Source organism: Cupressus sempervirens, chromosome 6 (assembly GCF_028749045.1).
Source record: "Cupressus sempervirens isolate cs-2001-9-10 chromosome 6, ASM2874904v1, whole genome shotgun sequence".
Taxonomy (NCBI): domain Eukaryota; kingdom Viridiplantae; phylum Streptophyta; class Pinopsida; order Cupressales; family Cupressaceae; genus Cupressus; species Cupressus sempervirens.
In genome coordinates this window covers 435,423,016-435,438,691 of record NC_143123.1, presented here as the reverse complement: position 1 = coordinate 435,438,691, position 15,676 = coordinate 435,423,016, and the positions used below count along the sequence as shown (strand labels likewise).

General features: G+C 34.6%; 1 protein-coding gene across 1 annotated transcript in view; it reads right to left on the bottom strand.

The window, feature by feature from the left end:
* Nucleotides 1-14,319, bottom strand: part of LOC149552908 (uncharacterized) — a 37,142-nt gene extending 22,823 nt beyond the window's left edge. The window contains exons 1-2 of the mRNA XM_089790247.1: nt 13,739-14,319; nt 13,417-13,642 (exon numbers count right to left, since the gene is read on the bottom strand). Of these exons, the coding sequence (XP_089646373.1) occupies nt 13,417-13,642; nt 13,739-14,248 (736 nt within the window). The 5' untranslated portion in view covers nt 14,249-14,319. The remainder of the gene's footprint in view (nt 1-13,416; nt 13,643-13,738) is intronic.
* Nucleotides 14,320-15,676: the final 1,357 nt, after the last annotated feature.

Here is a 15,676-nt window from a genome sequence, read left to right as displayed (position 1 = left end):
CCTCTGTTTGAGGCACTTGTTCTTTTTCTATCCTCTACCTCTTGGGCATGGGCTCATCAGGTTTCTCCTCCAGGATAGCACTAGTTGACCCTATTATTTGCTTTCCCTTATCTACTGTGGCCCTTTTATTTTGAATTACATTGTAACCAGATCTCTTTTGAACAATTAATTTCTCTGATCCTAGTGCAAGGATAAATGACAATCCTCTCATGACCTCTTTGACTTTTTCTGGAAAAGAATTAATAAAGAATAGTTTTTTCTCATTCATGACTTCCATAATTTTAGGAAAAGTAGTCATTAGTTTATTCAACTTGTCTGCCTCTATTTTTGCATCCTTTAGAGGCTTATAGTTATTATCAAAAAAATTAATGAATTCCAAGACCCTAGAATAAACCCTCCACTTCTCCTTTTTGATATCTTGCTCTTGCAAAGAGAACTTATTCCTTATCATATCTTCAAGGAAGTAAGGTTGATGCTCTTTTGAACTAATTTTAGCCCTTTTCCTAAACACATCAAAAAAACCCTCAGTATCACAAGAATGGGCATGGGATACTTTCATCTTATACTGGTCCAAGAATTTATAGAAAAACACCCAACCACCCTTTGTGATTATGAAATGGTGAGCCACAATACAAGTGGGGAAAATTGAGCCTCTGGATCTTCCAACCAATTGTGCTTCTTCCAATCCCCCTATCTGCAATAGCATCTCAACTATCCCTACCTTCAAAGGCACTTGGTAGGGCAGTACATGGGGAGTCTCTTGGAAACCATAAACCCTTAAAACTGTAGAAATAGGGTAAGGTATGATATCTTCCCAGTTGTGGGATACTTTCAACCCAGAAGGATTGTCCATGGGCCTGATGAAATCCAGCAATGCCTTGGGAATTATGGGATTGTCCCTTAATACGAGGCTTCTCAACTTGGATGCAAAATACCTATCAAATCTAACAAAGATGGCCTCCTCTACATCCTAGGTCATCTTTGCACTCCACAACTGGACCGGTAGAGCCTCTCCTGCATACTCTCAGTTCAAAATCATCTCCTTTTCAAAATAGGTTACCCCTTTAAATAAGAACATGTGCATCAATAATGAATCATGGCCAAATGTCTTTTCCACCTTACTCTTTGTAATCCCAACTAATCCTATATGGATCTCTTTTGCTATATAAGATGCAAAATCAAAAATAAATTGACACCAAAAGAAGAGATCTATGTCATCATATACATAAATTGTATTGGCACAAAATTTTGTTCATCTTCACCAAAAACCCTACACAGAGTCGTTTATATTTCTATGGCCCTAGAAGTGAAAAATTCCTTCTTAAAAGGCTCTTTAGTTGATGTTGTAACCAATGTCAAATTTTCAATTGAGCCCAAGTGTGCTTTTAGTGCACCTTGCTTGACCTTATCCTTAGACAAGTATTTTTTTCCAGTCCTAGCAAGTCAATGGTCTCATCAAGAGTCGCTCCAAACCAAAAACTTCTCAAATTTCTTCAGCATTTATCCTTATCAAACATTCCCCATCTATTCTTCTCACTATTCTGGCTATTGGGTCATAATATTGAGCAATGGTTGTGAGTAGGTCGTAATCCATGAAAACAGCAAGGACCGCTAGTTTTCCCAAATCAAAATTCCAAATATTTTCATAGGGAGCAAACAATTTTCTTTCTAAAAACCACTTCTTAAAAAGATGGAGCCCTGTTTTAGAAGTAGTAGCATCCCTAACCCAATTTCCTTTATCATATAAGCCATCCGCAATCTTGAGTGTAGGGTTCACAGGAATTAGCTTTTTCATCTAGCTAGACTCATTTGTGGACTTAATTAATTTTTCAAGGATGTCGTCATGTATATTTCTACTTGCATAGTCTACCTTCCCCAAAAAAACCTTCTACTTGCATAATCTACCTTCCCCAAAAAAACCTTCTTTGGAAGCATGTTTAATAATGATACAAAATACTAGAATTCTTTGTTGTTTAATGGATTAAGATACATACTTGGCTACTTGTTACTCTTTTATCGAAGTTCTACAACAAACGATGGATACTGGAAATTATTTTGCACTTTTAATCAAGCGAGAAACAACTCTTCAATAAGCTCTTAACTCTCTAAAAATCTAAAATTTGTTTGCATAGAGAAAGACTAATGATATCTTACAATATATTTTTGGTTCTACTTCACATGGGGAACCTTAATTTTCATAAATGGGTTGTAAGGAACACAGGGTGGCACCACCTTTTATTTTTAAAAACAAGTCGTTGATTTAAAAAAAGCTGACGATCTAGGAATAAAATTGTTAATGACTCAATTTCAATCAGCCACGTTAGCAGTCAACCCAATCAAAATTCTCCACATAGGCTTTTCCTCTCATTCCTGGCAAGTTATATTGGACCCACTGACGCTTTTGGACATGCATCACACTCTCGCTATGTCACTATGCATAAACATCGAGCAACTCCTTATAGCGACATAGCGAGCATTGTTGATGCAGTTTTGATCAAACGATGAACATTTCACGTTTATTTTATTACAACTATGGTGGGTCCTTCTATCTTCCCTTTGGTCAACATGTCACAAACACTAAAGATGAAGCAATTTTCTATAGCAACATGGTGACCACTGTCAATCTGAGAGAGATCTGACGACACAAATCAACAAGTATCCTTTTATGAGTGGGAATCCACGATGGCACATGACATCATACCATCTTGACATGCTAGCAGGGCTCTTTATGACAAGTAGTCTTTATGGCACCACTTTTGAAATCAAGTCCCACCGCATTCTCTTTTCATAGGGGGTCACCATGTCGCGACCAGAAAAGTTCTTGCAATTTTTGGTGGTGACATAGCGATCGTCATAGATTTCAAAGAAATCTAGCATCGTGAATTAACAACACATTCTTGTTGCAGTATATCTTTAATTGTGATGCTTTTGACATTCCATCATGCTGACAAGGCTTACTAATAACAAACAAAAATCACGATGCCCATCTTTAGGTTTGGTCCTACCGTGTTTCTGTTTTGCGAGAGGTCACCATGTCATGACTAGTAAAAACCTTACAATTTCTGGTGGCGACATAGCGACCATCGTTGATTTTAAAAGATCTAATAGTGCAAGCAATGCACTTTAAAACCATACTTATTTACCAACTAGGACCCGCATATAATAATTGCTTGGTCGCCATGTCGATAGCGATAAAATGCATGCAAATTCTTATAATGACATGGAAAACACCATAGATTTTGCAAAAATCTGACGGTAAAGGTTTATTTCAAGAACTTTTAGGGAACAAAATGAATAGTCTTTTAAAAGGTTCCCGGAAAAGGGTATTTTTGAAATAATTTTCCAACTCAATTATAAAAACATGGCAAACAAAATAAATCTTTTAATGCAATCAGATTTCCACAATCCATGATTTATAATGTTGATTTTTTGGAATAGATTGTGTAGAGATTTTTCATCAACGTTTCGAATCACACTACGTGATCCATCATCAGGAAGAGAGAGCAAGAGATGTCAAATTATGTAAGAAGCAGATTTAGCATAGGGTCACAATTTAAGGAGACCAAGAAGAGAGGGACTGCACACTCCCCAACGCAAGTCAAAAGAAGTCAAAATAAAAGATAAAAACACCCAAAACCAGCATGGGGGAGACAAAACCACCCCAGACATAAAGAGAAAGCAACACTAGAGACCATTATAAATGATTTGATGCGTACATGTTTAGAGGGTGTTTTAGAAAGACTACCCATTAGTAATAAAAAGTACTAACAAATAATGCGGGGGAATAACCAAAAAAATAATAAAAAGATAAAATAAAAGAAAATTTTAAAACAATAGAACAAACACCTCTCAAACTATATGCTTATGTAAGTATGTAAGCGGATAAAATAAACAAGCGTCCAAATATCAAAGAGCTCCCCTCCTAAAATAGAAATGGAAAGAAAATATATAAATAACCATAGACACTAACGACTAGGCGGGCCATAAATATAACAACGAGCTAAACAAAAACAAACAGGTGGCACCAAGAAACATATATATAGGCTGTTACATCTACTAATGTTTTAATAGCCCAGCTCAGCATTATAAGATGCTTGATCTTTAACACTCCATCTTTATGCCGAAGGCGTTTCATATTTGAAATGCTGTGACTGATTTCCATGATCAATGAATAAGCAAGATGGAGAAGAGTTGCAAGACAATCAAACTAATCTGGATCGTCTGTTTTCATTACAGCAAGAATCTATTTCATTGTCGAATATCATGATTTTCGATGGTTATCTTTCTGCCACATTTTATATGTTCTGAAAAAAGATATGCTTTTCAAAAAAAGAAAGTTTGATGCATCCAATGAAATGGCAATTTCGTTAAGATTTTTATGGACTGAAGTATTGTGTTGGGTTTTTGTGCAAAACCTGTCTCGTGCGATCAAACAACTTTCAGTTAGGCCCCATTTGGTTGGGGAAGATGAATTTTCCTCATAACCAGGTTATCTGATAACCAGGTTTTCGAAAACCTGGTTATGTATTTTAGGAAGATAGTTGGACCGTTTGGTTGACACGGAAGATGAATTTTCAAATCCATATTCTGTGTTTGGTTGCCAATTTAGAAATTGGAATTGGAACAGAATATGACTAGGAATATCTTTTTGTTGCGTTTGGTTGTTCATTTTCTAATTGGAATTGGAATTTGATGTAAATTTTTTTAATCTTATTTAATTAGTGAAACACAAGGATTAGAATGAGTAAAGTATTAATATTTATGATTTAATTTATTTATAATTAGACTACATTATTATTATTATTTATTCTTGAATATTCACAGTTTTATTTTGTTAGTCAATAATAAATAAAATGATTATTATTTTTTATTTTAATTCTATTTATTAGCAAAGAAAAGTTAAAAATAATCATACATGCAATCATTTGTACGAAGTTATTTTTTGTCCCATTGTTGGAAATTGTGATCATATATATTATATATTTTTGAAAAATTGTGTAACACAAATTTATCGTCGAATTGAATTTATTGTCAAGTTCATCCGAACTTCATAATTGTCGAACTCGAATTGAAACTTGAACCTTGTGACTTAGCCGCTAAATATGTGTGTTTGTGTCCTCTCTCTATCCCTCCTTATGTTTGTGTTCATCCACGTGATTTGGCAGAAGGATTGGACACAATAAATGTTGTTTATGCAGATGAATTATTGCCTACACTATATGAGAATTCTCGCATCTCTTAAGACTAGTTGCCGACACAGAGAGGGATTGTGAGGCATGTTGTGGCTCTTGGTCGGTATCTTCAGAATCCATTGGCCATGGTTGCAACATTATATAGTCTTGGCAAAGAAATATTATCATTGAAGCTTCATTCACTGGAACATCTCCTTACTCCAGATGAAAAGTATGAAGCTGTTGAGCAGGTAATAGTTACAACAACCAACTGTAGAGGCTATGAAGCCACTTGTCTTTATAAATGCTATTGGTTTTTTTATGGGTTAGAGGGAATGGACAAGCAGCATCCGAAAACCATCTTATGGATCCATTGGATGATACTAGAATTCATCCAAAGTCATATGAATTTGCCAAGAAAATGGCTAAGGACATATATTGTGAAGAAGTTGGACATGATATAGATGATATGGATGAGGAAACACAAGAAATGGTTGTTGAGCATGTCAAAAATATCCTGATCTGTTAAATGCCCTTGATATTGATGAATATGCTAGAAGTGTGGAGCAATGGACATCAAATAAAAAGCAGGAAACCCTTGCTGACATAAAGAGTGAATTGTTACATGGATTTCAGGATTTGAGATCGCCATATAAAGAGTCATCCCAGGATGAAGAATTTTATCTGCTGACTGGAGAAAATGAAGAGACCCTGTTAATGGAAAAAATTGTCCCCGCAGAGTCCAAAATCATCGTATAATTTGTGATCTGGAATCAAGCTTGACATGAATAATATTGAAAGAGGAGCTTTCTGATGATCTAGATATAGATCCTTTAGAAAAAATTGCAAAAGGCAGCATCCTTACCTGTTGGGTGAAAACTATGACAAAAGTGAAGTACCTAGTTGAGTTAACTTGCAAAGAGAGTTCACTAAAGAATGATAACTATCAGGGTGCATAGGATAAGGATAAGGAGGTTAAAGATCCATATTTTGCGGAAGAGGATTCCATTTCACGAAGTGAACAAGAGAATGAAACCATTAAGTTCCTAACAGATAAAGAGCCAGGGGAGAGTATTATCCGTCCATGCTTGAAAGGGCCTACTCACTTGATTCTAACACTGAACATTTTCAATGGAGTTTATGCACACAAGGATATTGTGGAGGGAGGAAAAGACCAAAAGGATTTTGCTAGCTATCTTCGACTTGGAAAATACTTTCAATTGGGGAGGAGACATTTGAAGATCTTGATGAGGTCATAGACAGATATTTATTCAAGAGAGGATAAGATATTTCAGTATTTCGTTCTACTGTTTGGTGAGTCATAAAACACACATCAACAGACACCTTTCTACAGATGCAGGAACACACAAGCTCCTCTCTCTCTCTCTCACTCTCTCCCTCTGTCCCTTCGTCCCCCCTTCTTATCCCGCACTCTCTGCCCCTCTATGTATCTCTCCTTTTTAATAAATTTATTAAGTTAGTTAATTATTCAACAAAATATGCAACTAAATTTTACGTGAAATATTATATAGGAAAAAATATACCATTTTACATTCACATACATTAGACATTTGATGAGAACTTTAACAAGAAAAATGATGCTTTGTTAATAATTGCTCTTAAAAAATGTGGAATTTTGGCAACATAGATTTTACATGCAATTTAAAAGAAAAGATCATGAAAATCATTAATCATATAAATCATATTTTAACATCATGAAATTCTAATAATGAATTTCACATAATTACTACAATATGAAAACTTGCTAACTTGATAGAACAATATCCATGATTTGATGGTGGTGTGAAAACACACCGTTAAACACGAAAACACTGAGAAATCCACGATGCATGCCTTTATGCCCCACATTCGACGACACACCGTTACATACGAAAACACTGAGAAATCCACGATGTATGCCCTTATGCCCCACATTCGACGGCAACCCTCTCATGCTGCTCAATCTTCCCATTACTGTTTGTGTTGTTAGATGGTCAATCCTGCATATATGAACTAAATATGATTGAAAAATTAAAACCTGATTTTTTTTTTAATGGAATACACCAAGGAGTGGCATCAAAAATATTGATCGTTTACAAACACAGTAAACAATCATCCGATAGCTCATTTTTTATCAGCATGTGTGGTCTTGCAATATTAGCAAATCAAGAGCAATAAAAAAATACAAGAGAAAGACACTTTATCAATACCGTTGACAATCTTGTCAAGAAGCACGTACATAGGAAACCAAACTGTGGAAAAAAAAATAAGAAATTTAAAAAATATCCAAGCAAATTAGGAATATACATATAACATGGGACATAATCATGACTGTACAATCATCTACCAAAAATCCTCAATACTTTTGATAATCTTGTCAACGAAAACATACATAGGAAATCAAATAGGGACAAAAAGACAAAAAAATAAAAACATATGCAAGAAAATTAGGACTATAGATATAACATAGGACAGAATCATGAACTATACAATCATCTCGCAAATCACATTTCTATATGCTTTCAAGTTCTACAATTGAGCATTCATCATTTGCCACTCCTTGTGTATTCCACGTATGTATGGTTCAAATATAACTCTAATTAACAATGCAATGAACAACTATACCACACGTTTACGAGATCATAAACTACGTGTTGTGAGAGATCAATGCAATACCATTAAACAAAGCCAACTAACCCTCTGAAATTATTTCACATGCCAATCGTGTGAATGCCAATGAAATGAACAACTAAACTATGTACTGACCAATGCCAATCATGTCAATGAAATGAATGACTAAACTATGCATATATCAAGTATGTATACATACGTACATACATGCGTGAACATACATATGCACAGACATACATATATACGCACATACATACATACATACACATGTACATACATGTGTACATACATACGCACCTACATACATACATACGCACATACATACACACATACATACATACATGCTTAGCAAAATAGAAAAAAAGTGCTCAGTAATGATTTCCAATATAGTGTTGTGACAGATCAATGCAATACCATTACACAAAGCCAATTAACCATCTGGAATGACTTCACATGCCAATCGTGCGAATGCCAATGAAATGAACAACTATCCTACATATTGACCAATGCCAATCATGTCAATAAAATGGATGACTAAACTATGCATAGATCAAGTTTGTATACATACGTACATAGATGTGTGTACATACATATGCACATACATACATGCATATGTACATACATGTGTGTACATACATACATACGCATATACATACATACATGCTTAGCAAAATAGTAAAAATGTGCTCAGTAATGAGTTCCAGTATAGTGTTGTGAGAGATCAATGCAATGCATAGATCAAGTATGTATACATGTGTACATACATGTGTGTACATACATATGCACATAATACATACATATGTACGTACATACATACATGTGTGTACATACATATTGTTTGTTTCAAATCTGTTTAGCAAAATAGTCAATATGTGCTCACTAATGAATTCCAATATAGTGCTGTGACAGATCAATACCACTGAAATGGACAACTAAACTTTGTAACAGTTTCTTGCTAGTAATGAGTTCTAGTATAGTGCTGTGAGAGATGAATGCAATACCATATAAATAGAGCCAATTCATAAGCTATGTATAGATCAATGGCAATCATGGCTTTTATCTAGACATAATCAATATGTGCTCAATATGTGCTCAATAATGAAATTTACAAGTATATCACTAGCTTTTATCTATACATAGCTGACCTATACATAGTTTATCATAGTTCTATTTCTATCTGCTATTTGCTTAGCATAGTCAATAGATGTGGTAACTATTTGTTTCAAATCTATTTAGCAAAATAGTCAATATGTGCTCACTAATAAATTCTAGTATGGTGCTATGAGAGATCAATACCAGTGAAATGAACAATTAAACTTTGTAACAGTGTCTGGCTGTTTGTGTCAAATCTGTTTAGCAAAATAGTCAATATGTACTCAATAATGAATTCCAGTATGTGCTCACGTGATTACTTGTATATATCATAATGCCAATCATAATAGCAAAACATGGCAATTATGCTTTTATCTATACATAGTTGACCTATACATAGTTTATCATGGTTCAAATCTGTTTAGCAAAACAGTCCAATATATGCTGTAACAGTTTGTTTAGAATCTGTTTAACAAAATAGTAAATATATGCTCACTAATGACTTCCAGTATAGTATTGTGAGAGATCAATGCAATACCATTAATCAAAGTGAATCATGCCAATGAAATGAACAACTAAACTATGGATATATCAAGTATGTATAGATCCATGTAAAATCATTCAACATACTTATGATGTCATAAACTATGTACAGATCAATGCAATACCATTAAACGCAGTCAACTCATAAACTATGTATGGATACATGGAAGATCAATGGCAATCATGGCTTTTATCTATACATAGTTGACATATACATAGTTTATCATGGTTCAAATCTGTTTAGCAAAACAATCCAATACATGTTGTAACAGTTTGTTTAGAATCTATTTAACAAAATAGTAAATATATGCTCACTAATGACTCCCAGTATAGTATTGTGAGAGATCAATGCAATACCATTAATCAAAGTGAATCATGCCAATGAAATGAACAACTAAACTATGGATATATCAAGTATGTATAGATCCATGCAGAATCACTCAACATACTTATGATGTCATAAACTATGTACAAATCAATGCAATACCATTAAACGCAGCCAACTCATAAACTATGTATGGATACATGGAAGATCAATGACAATCATAGCTTTTATCTATACATAGTTGACATATACATAATTTATCATGGTTCAAATCTGTTTAGCAAAACAGTCCAATACATGCTGTAACAGTTTGTTTAGAATTTGTTTAACAAAATAGTAAATATATGCTCACTAATGACTTCCAGTATAGTGCTGTGAGAGATCAATGCAATACCATTAATCAAAGTGAATCATGCCAATGAAATGAACAACTAAACTATGGATATATCAAGTATGTATAGATCCATGCAAAATCACTCAACATACTTATGACGTCATAAACTATGTACAAATCAATGCAATACCATTAAACGCAGCCAACTCATAAACTATGTATGGATACATGGAAGATCAATGACAATCATGGCTTTTATCTATACATAGTTGACATATACATAATTTATCATGGTTCAAATCTGTTTAGCAAAACAGTCCAATACATGCTGTAACAGTTTGTTTAGAATTTGTTTAACAAAATAGTAAATATATGCTCACTAATGACTTCCAGTATAGTGCTGTGAGAGATCAATACAATACCATTAATCAAAGTGAATCATGCCAATGAAATGAACAACTAAACTATGGATATATCAAGTATGTATAGATCCATGCAAAATCATTCAACATACTTATGACGTCATAAACTATGTACAAATCAATGCAATACCATTAAACACAGCCAACACATAAACTATGTATGGATACATGGAAGATCAATGACAATCATGGGTTTTATCTATACATAATTTATCATGGTTCAAATCTGTTTAGCAAAACAATCCAATACATGCTGTACAATTTGTTTAGAATCTGTTTAACAAAATAGTAAATATATGCTCACTAATGACTTCCAGTATAGTGTTGTGAGAGATCACTAATTAAATAGTCAAAATGTGCTCAATAATGAGTTCCAATATAGTGATGTGAGATTAATATAGTTTTAGTTTAGTGCTATTAGAGATTAATGCAAAACCATTGAATAGAGTAATCATGCAACATAAGTCATTGCAATCCAGTCAGTAGCTGAAATAGCTAAATGGTACCAAATGTCATTGCAATCCACTCCACTCTCTCCACCTCATCCATCATCAAGAACCCTTTGGCTCTTTCACGTTGAAGCACGAAGGTATCATGTGCTTTCACGAAAATTGCTCGACTCAGTTCAGGGACAGCTTTGAGAGCAATATATGCAGCAGTCAAAATATTATCATCTTCAGATTTATCCACTTTTACAATCTGAGGCTTAATGAGGCCATCTTTCAGTTCCTTCATAGTTTTGCATATCACATCCAATGATGCAGCCAAAGATGTCTTCTTCCTCTTTCCCCTCCTTGATGATGATGGTGGAGGAGTCCCTCTAGCACTTGCACTCGACTGATTGGAATGATATAACTCTTCATCAATATCTGGTTGGCTGTCAAGAGGTGTACCACAATTGGTATCATCCTCATCAAGAACATTAAATGCACTGTTCATAGGGTGCCCTTCTTCAGCATCAAGGGGTGTTGTAGATGCGAACCCTTCAGCAATGTCATTACCAACAATTACAGCCAACTCATTGAAATATTGGAAAGGTGACCTCTTATACATTTTTGCATTTTTGAATTCTCTCCTCTACATATAAGCATTAATAGATGGATTAGGTTGTAAGTTTTTCATTATTAAATAAGAAGGAAAAATTTCTTCAATGAAAAGAGTACAAAGATGATCCTACCTTCAAAAGGTCATCCCACACTGAATCCTCAGCATCCACAGTTTGAGTTTCTTCATTCCAAGCTAACCCACTTGTATTTTTCAAGTCCTTCATTACTTTATATCCTACTTTCCATGTTTTTAGCTTATTCTTAAAATGATCTCGTGACAGATTCGAGTTCATCGCTGAATTGAATGTCCTCTCTATCGCAGTCCATGCCTCTTTTTTAAACCCACCTTCACCTTTCCGTCCGAGATGGACTTGTTCAAGGAGCAAGTCTAAAAACTTGCGTTCCATCGATTTTGTCCACATTTTCTTCTTTGAACAAGAAGATTTGTTGCTCACAGCGAGGGATCCATCTATATCACTCAAAGTAATGGGAGAACACATCTGTTTCACATGATCAGATCCATCCATGCTCATCATGAGCTCGGTATATGCCATTGTGTACTCCTTCCTGTATTTCATTTAAATTTGAAATAGAAAATCTTTAACTATCAATTTGTAATACGTCATAATGGAACAAGGCTAACATATTGAATAGGTAAACGTATTACGATTTAAAGTAATCATACGACTGAAATTGAAAGTTATTGCTCTTTAAATTTAAATAGAATGCAGCAAGCAGTAACATCAGAAAAATAGGATTTTCAACGAATTCGTTGTTCTCTTCTTACTAGTGGGCTTATGATCTTCATCATTTGGTACTCCTTGCTGTATTTCATTTAAAATTGAAGATGATAAACTTTAAATATCATTTTTTAATACATCCTAATGCAATGAGGCTAACATTTAATAAACTTGAAAGAATTTAACTGAAGATGATACACATTTTAAGCAATAATTGATGATAACACATCAACATCAAAAAAACTACCAGTAAGACAAAATGGTGATATCAATGGCAAGTAAATATACATGAGCCCCATTATGAAGCATGTTATTGTACTTTCTCAATGCAAAGATGTATAATACTTGTGCTTTCTTGCATTTAAATCAATGTAATCTATATTTCAAGTTGAATTGTGTATTACAGATATGATCAACAATTTTTGTACATAATGTAGGTGTGAAATTGAAAGTTAATGTTCTTTTTATTTAATTAGAATGTAGCAAAGACTGATATCAGAATAACGAAATCAAACACCATCATTGTATATGCATACATCAATTTAATCATATAAAGCACATTGCCTTCTAATAAATCATTTATTCTCGAGATCTATAATCTTCCCACATCCTATTTGCTATATCTTCTCGAAATTGGGCCCACTCATTTCTATCCTCCTGAGACAACCCATATGTCTCAAGTAGTGGCACCTCTATCCCATCACGATCATCTTCCTCTTCAATAGCTTCTTCCGATGGAAGGCCATCCTCTATCGTAATGAAATTGTGAAGTATGCAACATGCTAAAACAATATAGGATTGTGTCATGATATCATAAGACGTTGCATGTCTTAAGATTGGAAAAAACTGCTTCAGAATACCAAATGTACGTTCTACTGCATTTCTAAGAGAGGAGTGTCGATGGTTGAACAACTCATGTGCAGAGTTTATTGGGTTTTCTCTTGACCACTCTTTCAAGTGGTAGTGTGTACACCGATAAGGAGCGAGAAATCCAGGTGCATTTGGATATCCAGCATCCACGAGATAATATTTTCCTATATAAAGAAAGTATATTGTCAATACTTGAACCATTTAGCATAACCTTGAGTATATTAAAATGTGATTTGGCTTACCAGGGGGAACTACAAGTGGATCTGATCTGGATAGAGCTGAGGCTAGAACACGGCTATCTGTAGCAGAGCCTTCCCAACCAGCAAGGCAATACTGAAACTTACAATCAAAGGAGCAGACACCCATAACATTTTGCGATAGGTTCCCTTTTCTATCACGATATTTACCCTGTATGTCGACATCAACTCGCACTGGAATATGGGTACCGTCGATGGCTCCAATGCAATCCTGTGGGATATGATACACTGATCAAATGTATACTCAAGTAATAATAAGATAAGGACAACATTCTAGACAATAAACTTGTAATAATGTGTGATTTACCTTGAAGAATGGTTCAAAACGATCCTTCCCACTAATTTCAGGAGGAGTGCCTGGACTAGGTGGTATGAAGTAATCTCTGTGAAGGGCTAAGATAGCCATCAAAACCTTGTGGAAGTACCAACTGACTGTCTCTCCTGAGTGCCCAAAGTTATGGGCAATCTTGCGGTTCCTTAGATTGTGCCCAAGGGTGTGGAGGAACATCACTAGTTGTTCCTCTAACTTCAAGTGGATCGTATCTCTCAAGCTTCCTTTCAGCCTCAGAATACGAGCTAGAGAAAAGAAGGCTGCCCTACTCATCCGAATCTGATCATGACAATCCACCTCATTCGAATGAATAATGTCTCTACAAAAGAAATTTCCTTTTCTTATTCGTTTACCCATTTGACTACCTTCTCGGGCTACCAGTACTTTGGCTATGCCAACAAAAGCAAAAAGAATTGTGAGAATGCGGGTGTATGTGGTCTTCCTAACTATGCTTCCTTGGACCTCTATACTCTCCATAGGATCCATTAGTGACCTGAAATGTGGACAATTTAAACACTATCAGTTATGAAATATCAACTATCACCTATCGAGATACAACATGATTATTTGCTAGCCTCATTGCATTAAGAAGTCAATTATTTATTCAAATACAACAAGGAGTACCAACTACCGAGGATCATAAGCCCATAAAGAACAAATTACAATGTGTCATTATACTCCATGTAATCTATCTATACCAATGAAAGCATAATATTGATTCCATTTGTCTATATGTATACACACATGTATGTATATATGTATGTGCACACACATGTATGTATGCATGTATGTACGTACACACACACATGTATGTATGCATGTACGTACGTACACACACATGTATGTATGTGTGTATGTACACACACACACATGAATGTATGTATGTATGTATGCATGTATGTACGTACACACACACACACATGTATGCATGCATGTACGTAGACACACACATGTATGTATGCATGCATGTACTTACACACACAAGTATGTATGTGTGTACGTACATACACACACATGTATGTATGTACACATACACATGTACAAACTATAACTTGAATTTGGGCTTTTATGAATGTGTTTTAATAAATTGTCGGGTCCACTGAAATTGAGGCTCGTCTTTTAGAAGATGAAAAGTAACATAGTTGGCAATAGGAATAGAGTTTCTTTCTGCATTGACCTATACATAGTTTGAAATCATGGCTTTTATCTATACATAGTTTATGACCTCATAAGTATGTTGAATGATTTTGCATGGATCAATACATACTTGATATATCCATAGTTTAGTTGTTCATTTCATTGGCATGATTCACTTTGATTAATGGTATTGCATTGATCTCTCACATCACTATACTGGAACTCATTGGACTATTTTGCTAAACAGATTTGAACCATGATAAACTATGTATAGGTCAACTATGTATAGATAAAAGCATGATTGCCATGTTTTGCTATTATGATTGGCACTATAATATATACAGGTAATCACATGATCACATACTGGAATTCATTATTGAGCACATATTGAGCACATATTGATTATGTATAGATAAAAGCCATGATTGCCATTGATCTATACATAGTTTATGATTTGGCTCTATTTAATGGTATTGCATTCATCTCTCACAGCAGTACACTAGAACTCATTACTGGCAAGAAACTGTTACAAAGTTTAGTTGTTCATTTCACTGGTATTGATCTCTCACAACACTATACTGAAAGTCATTAGTGAGCATATATTGACTATTTTGTCAAACAGATTCTAAACAAACTGTTACAGCATATATTGGACTGTTTTGCTAAACAAATTTGAACCATGATAAACTACGTATAGGTCAACTATGTATAGATAAAAGCCATGATTGCCATGTTTTGCTTGATTGGCACTATGATATATACAGGTAATCACATGAG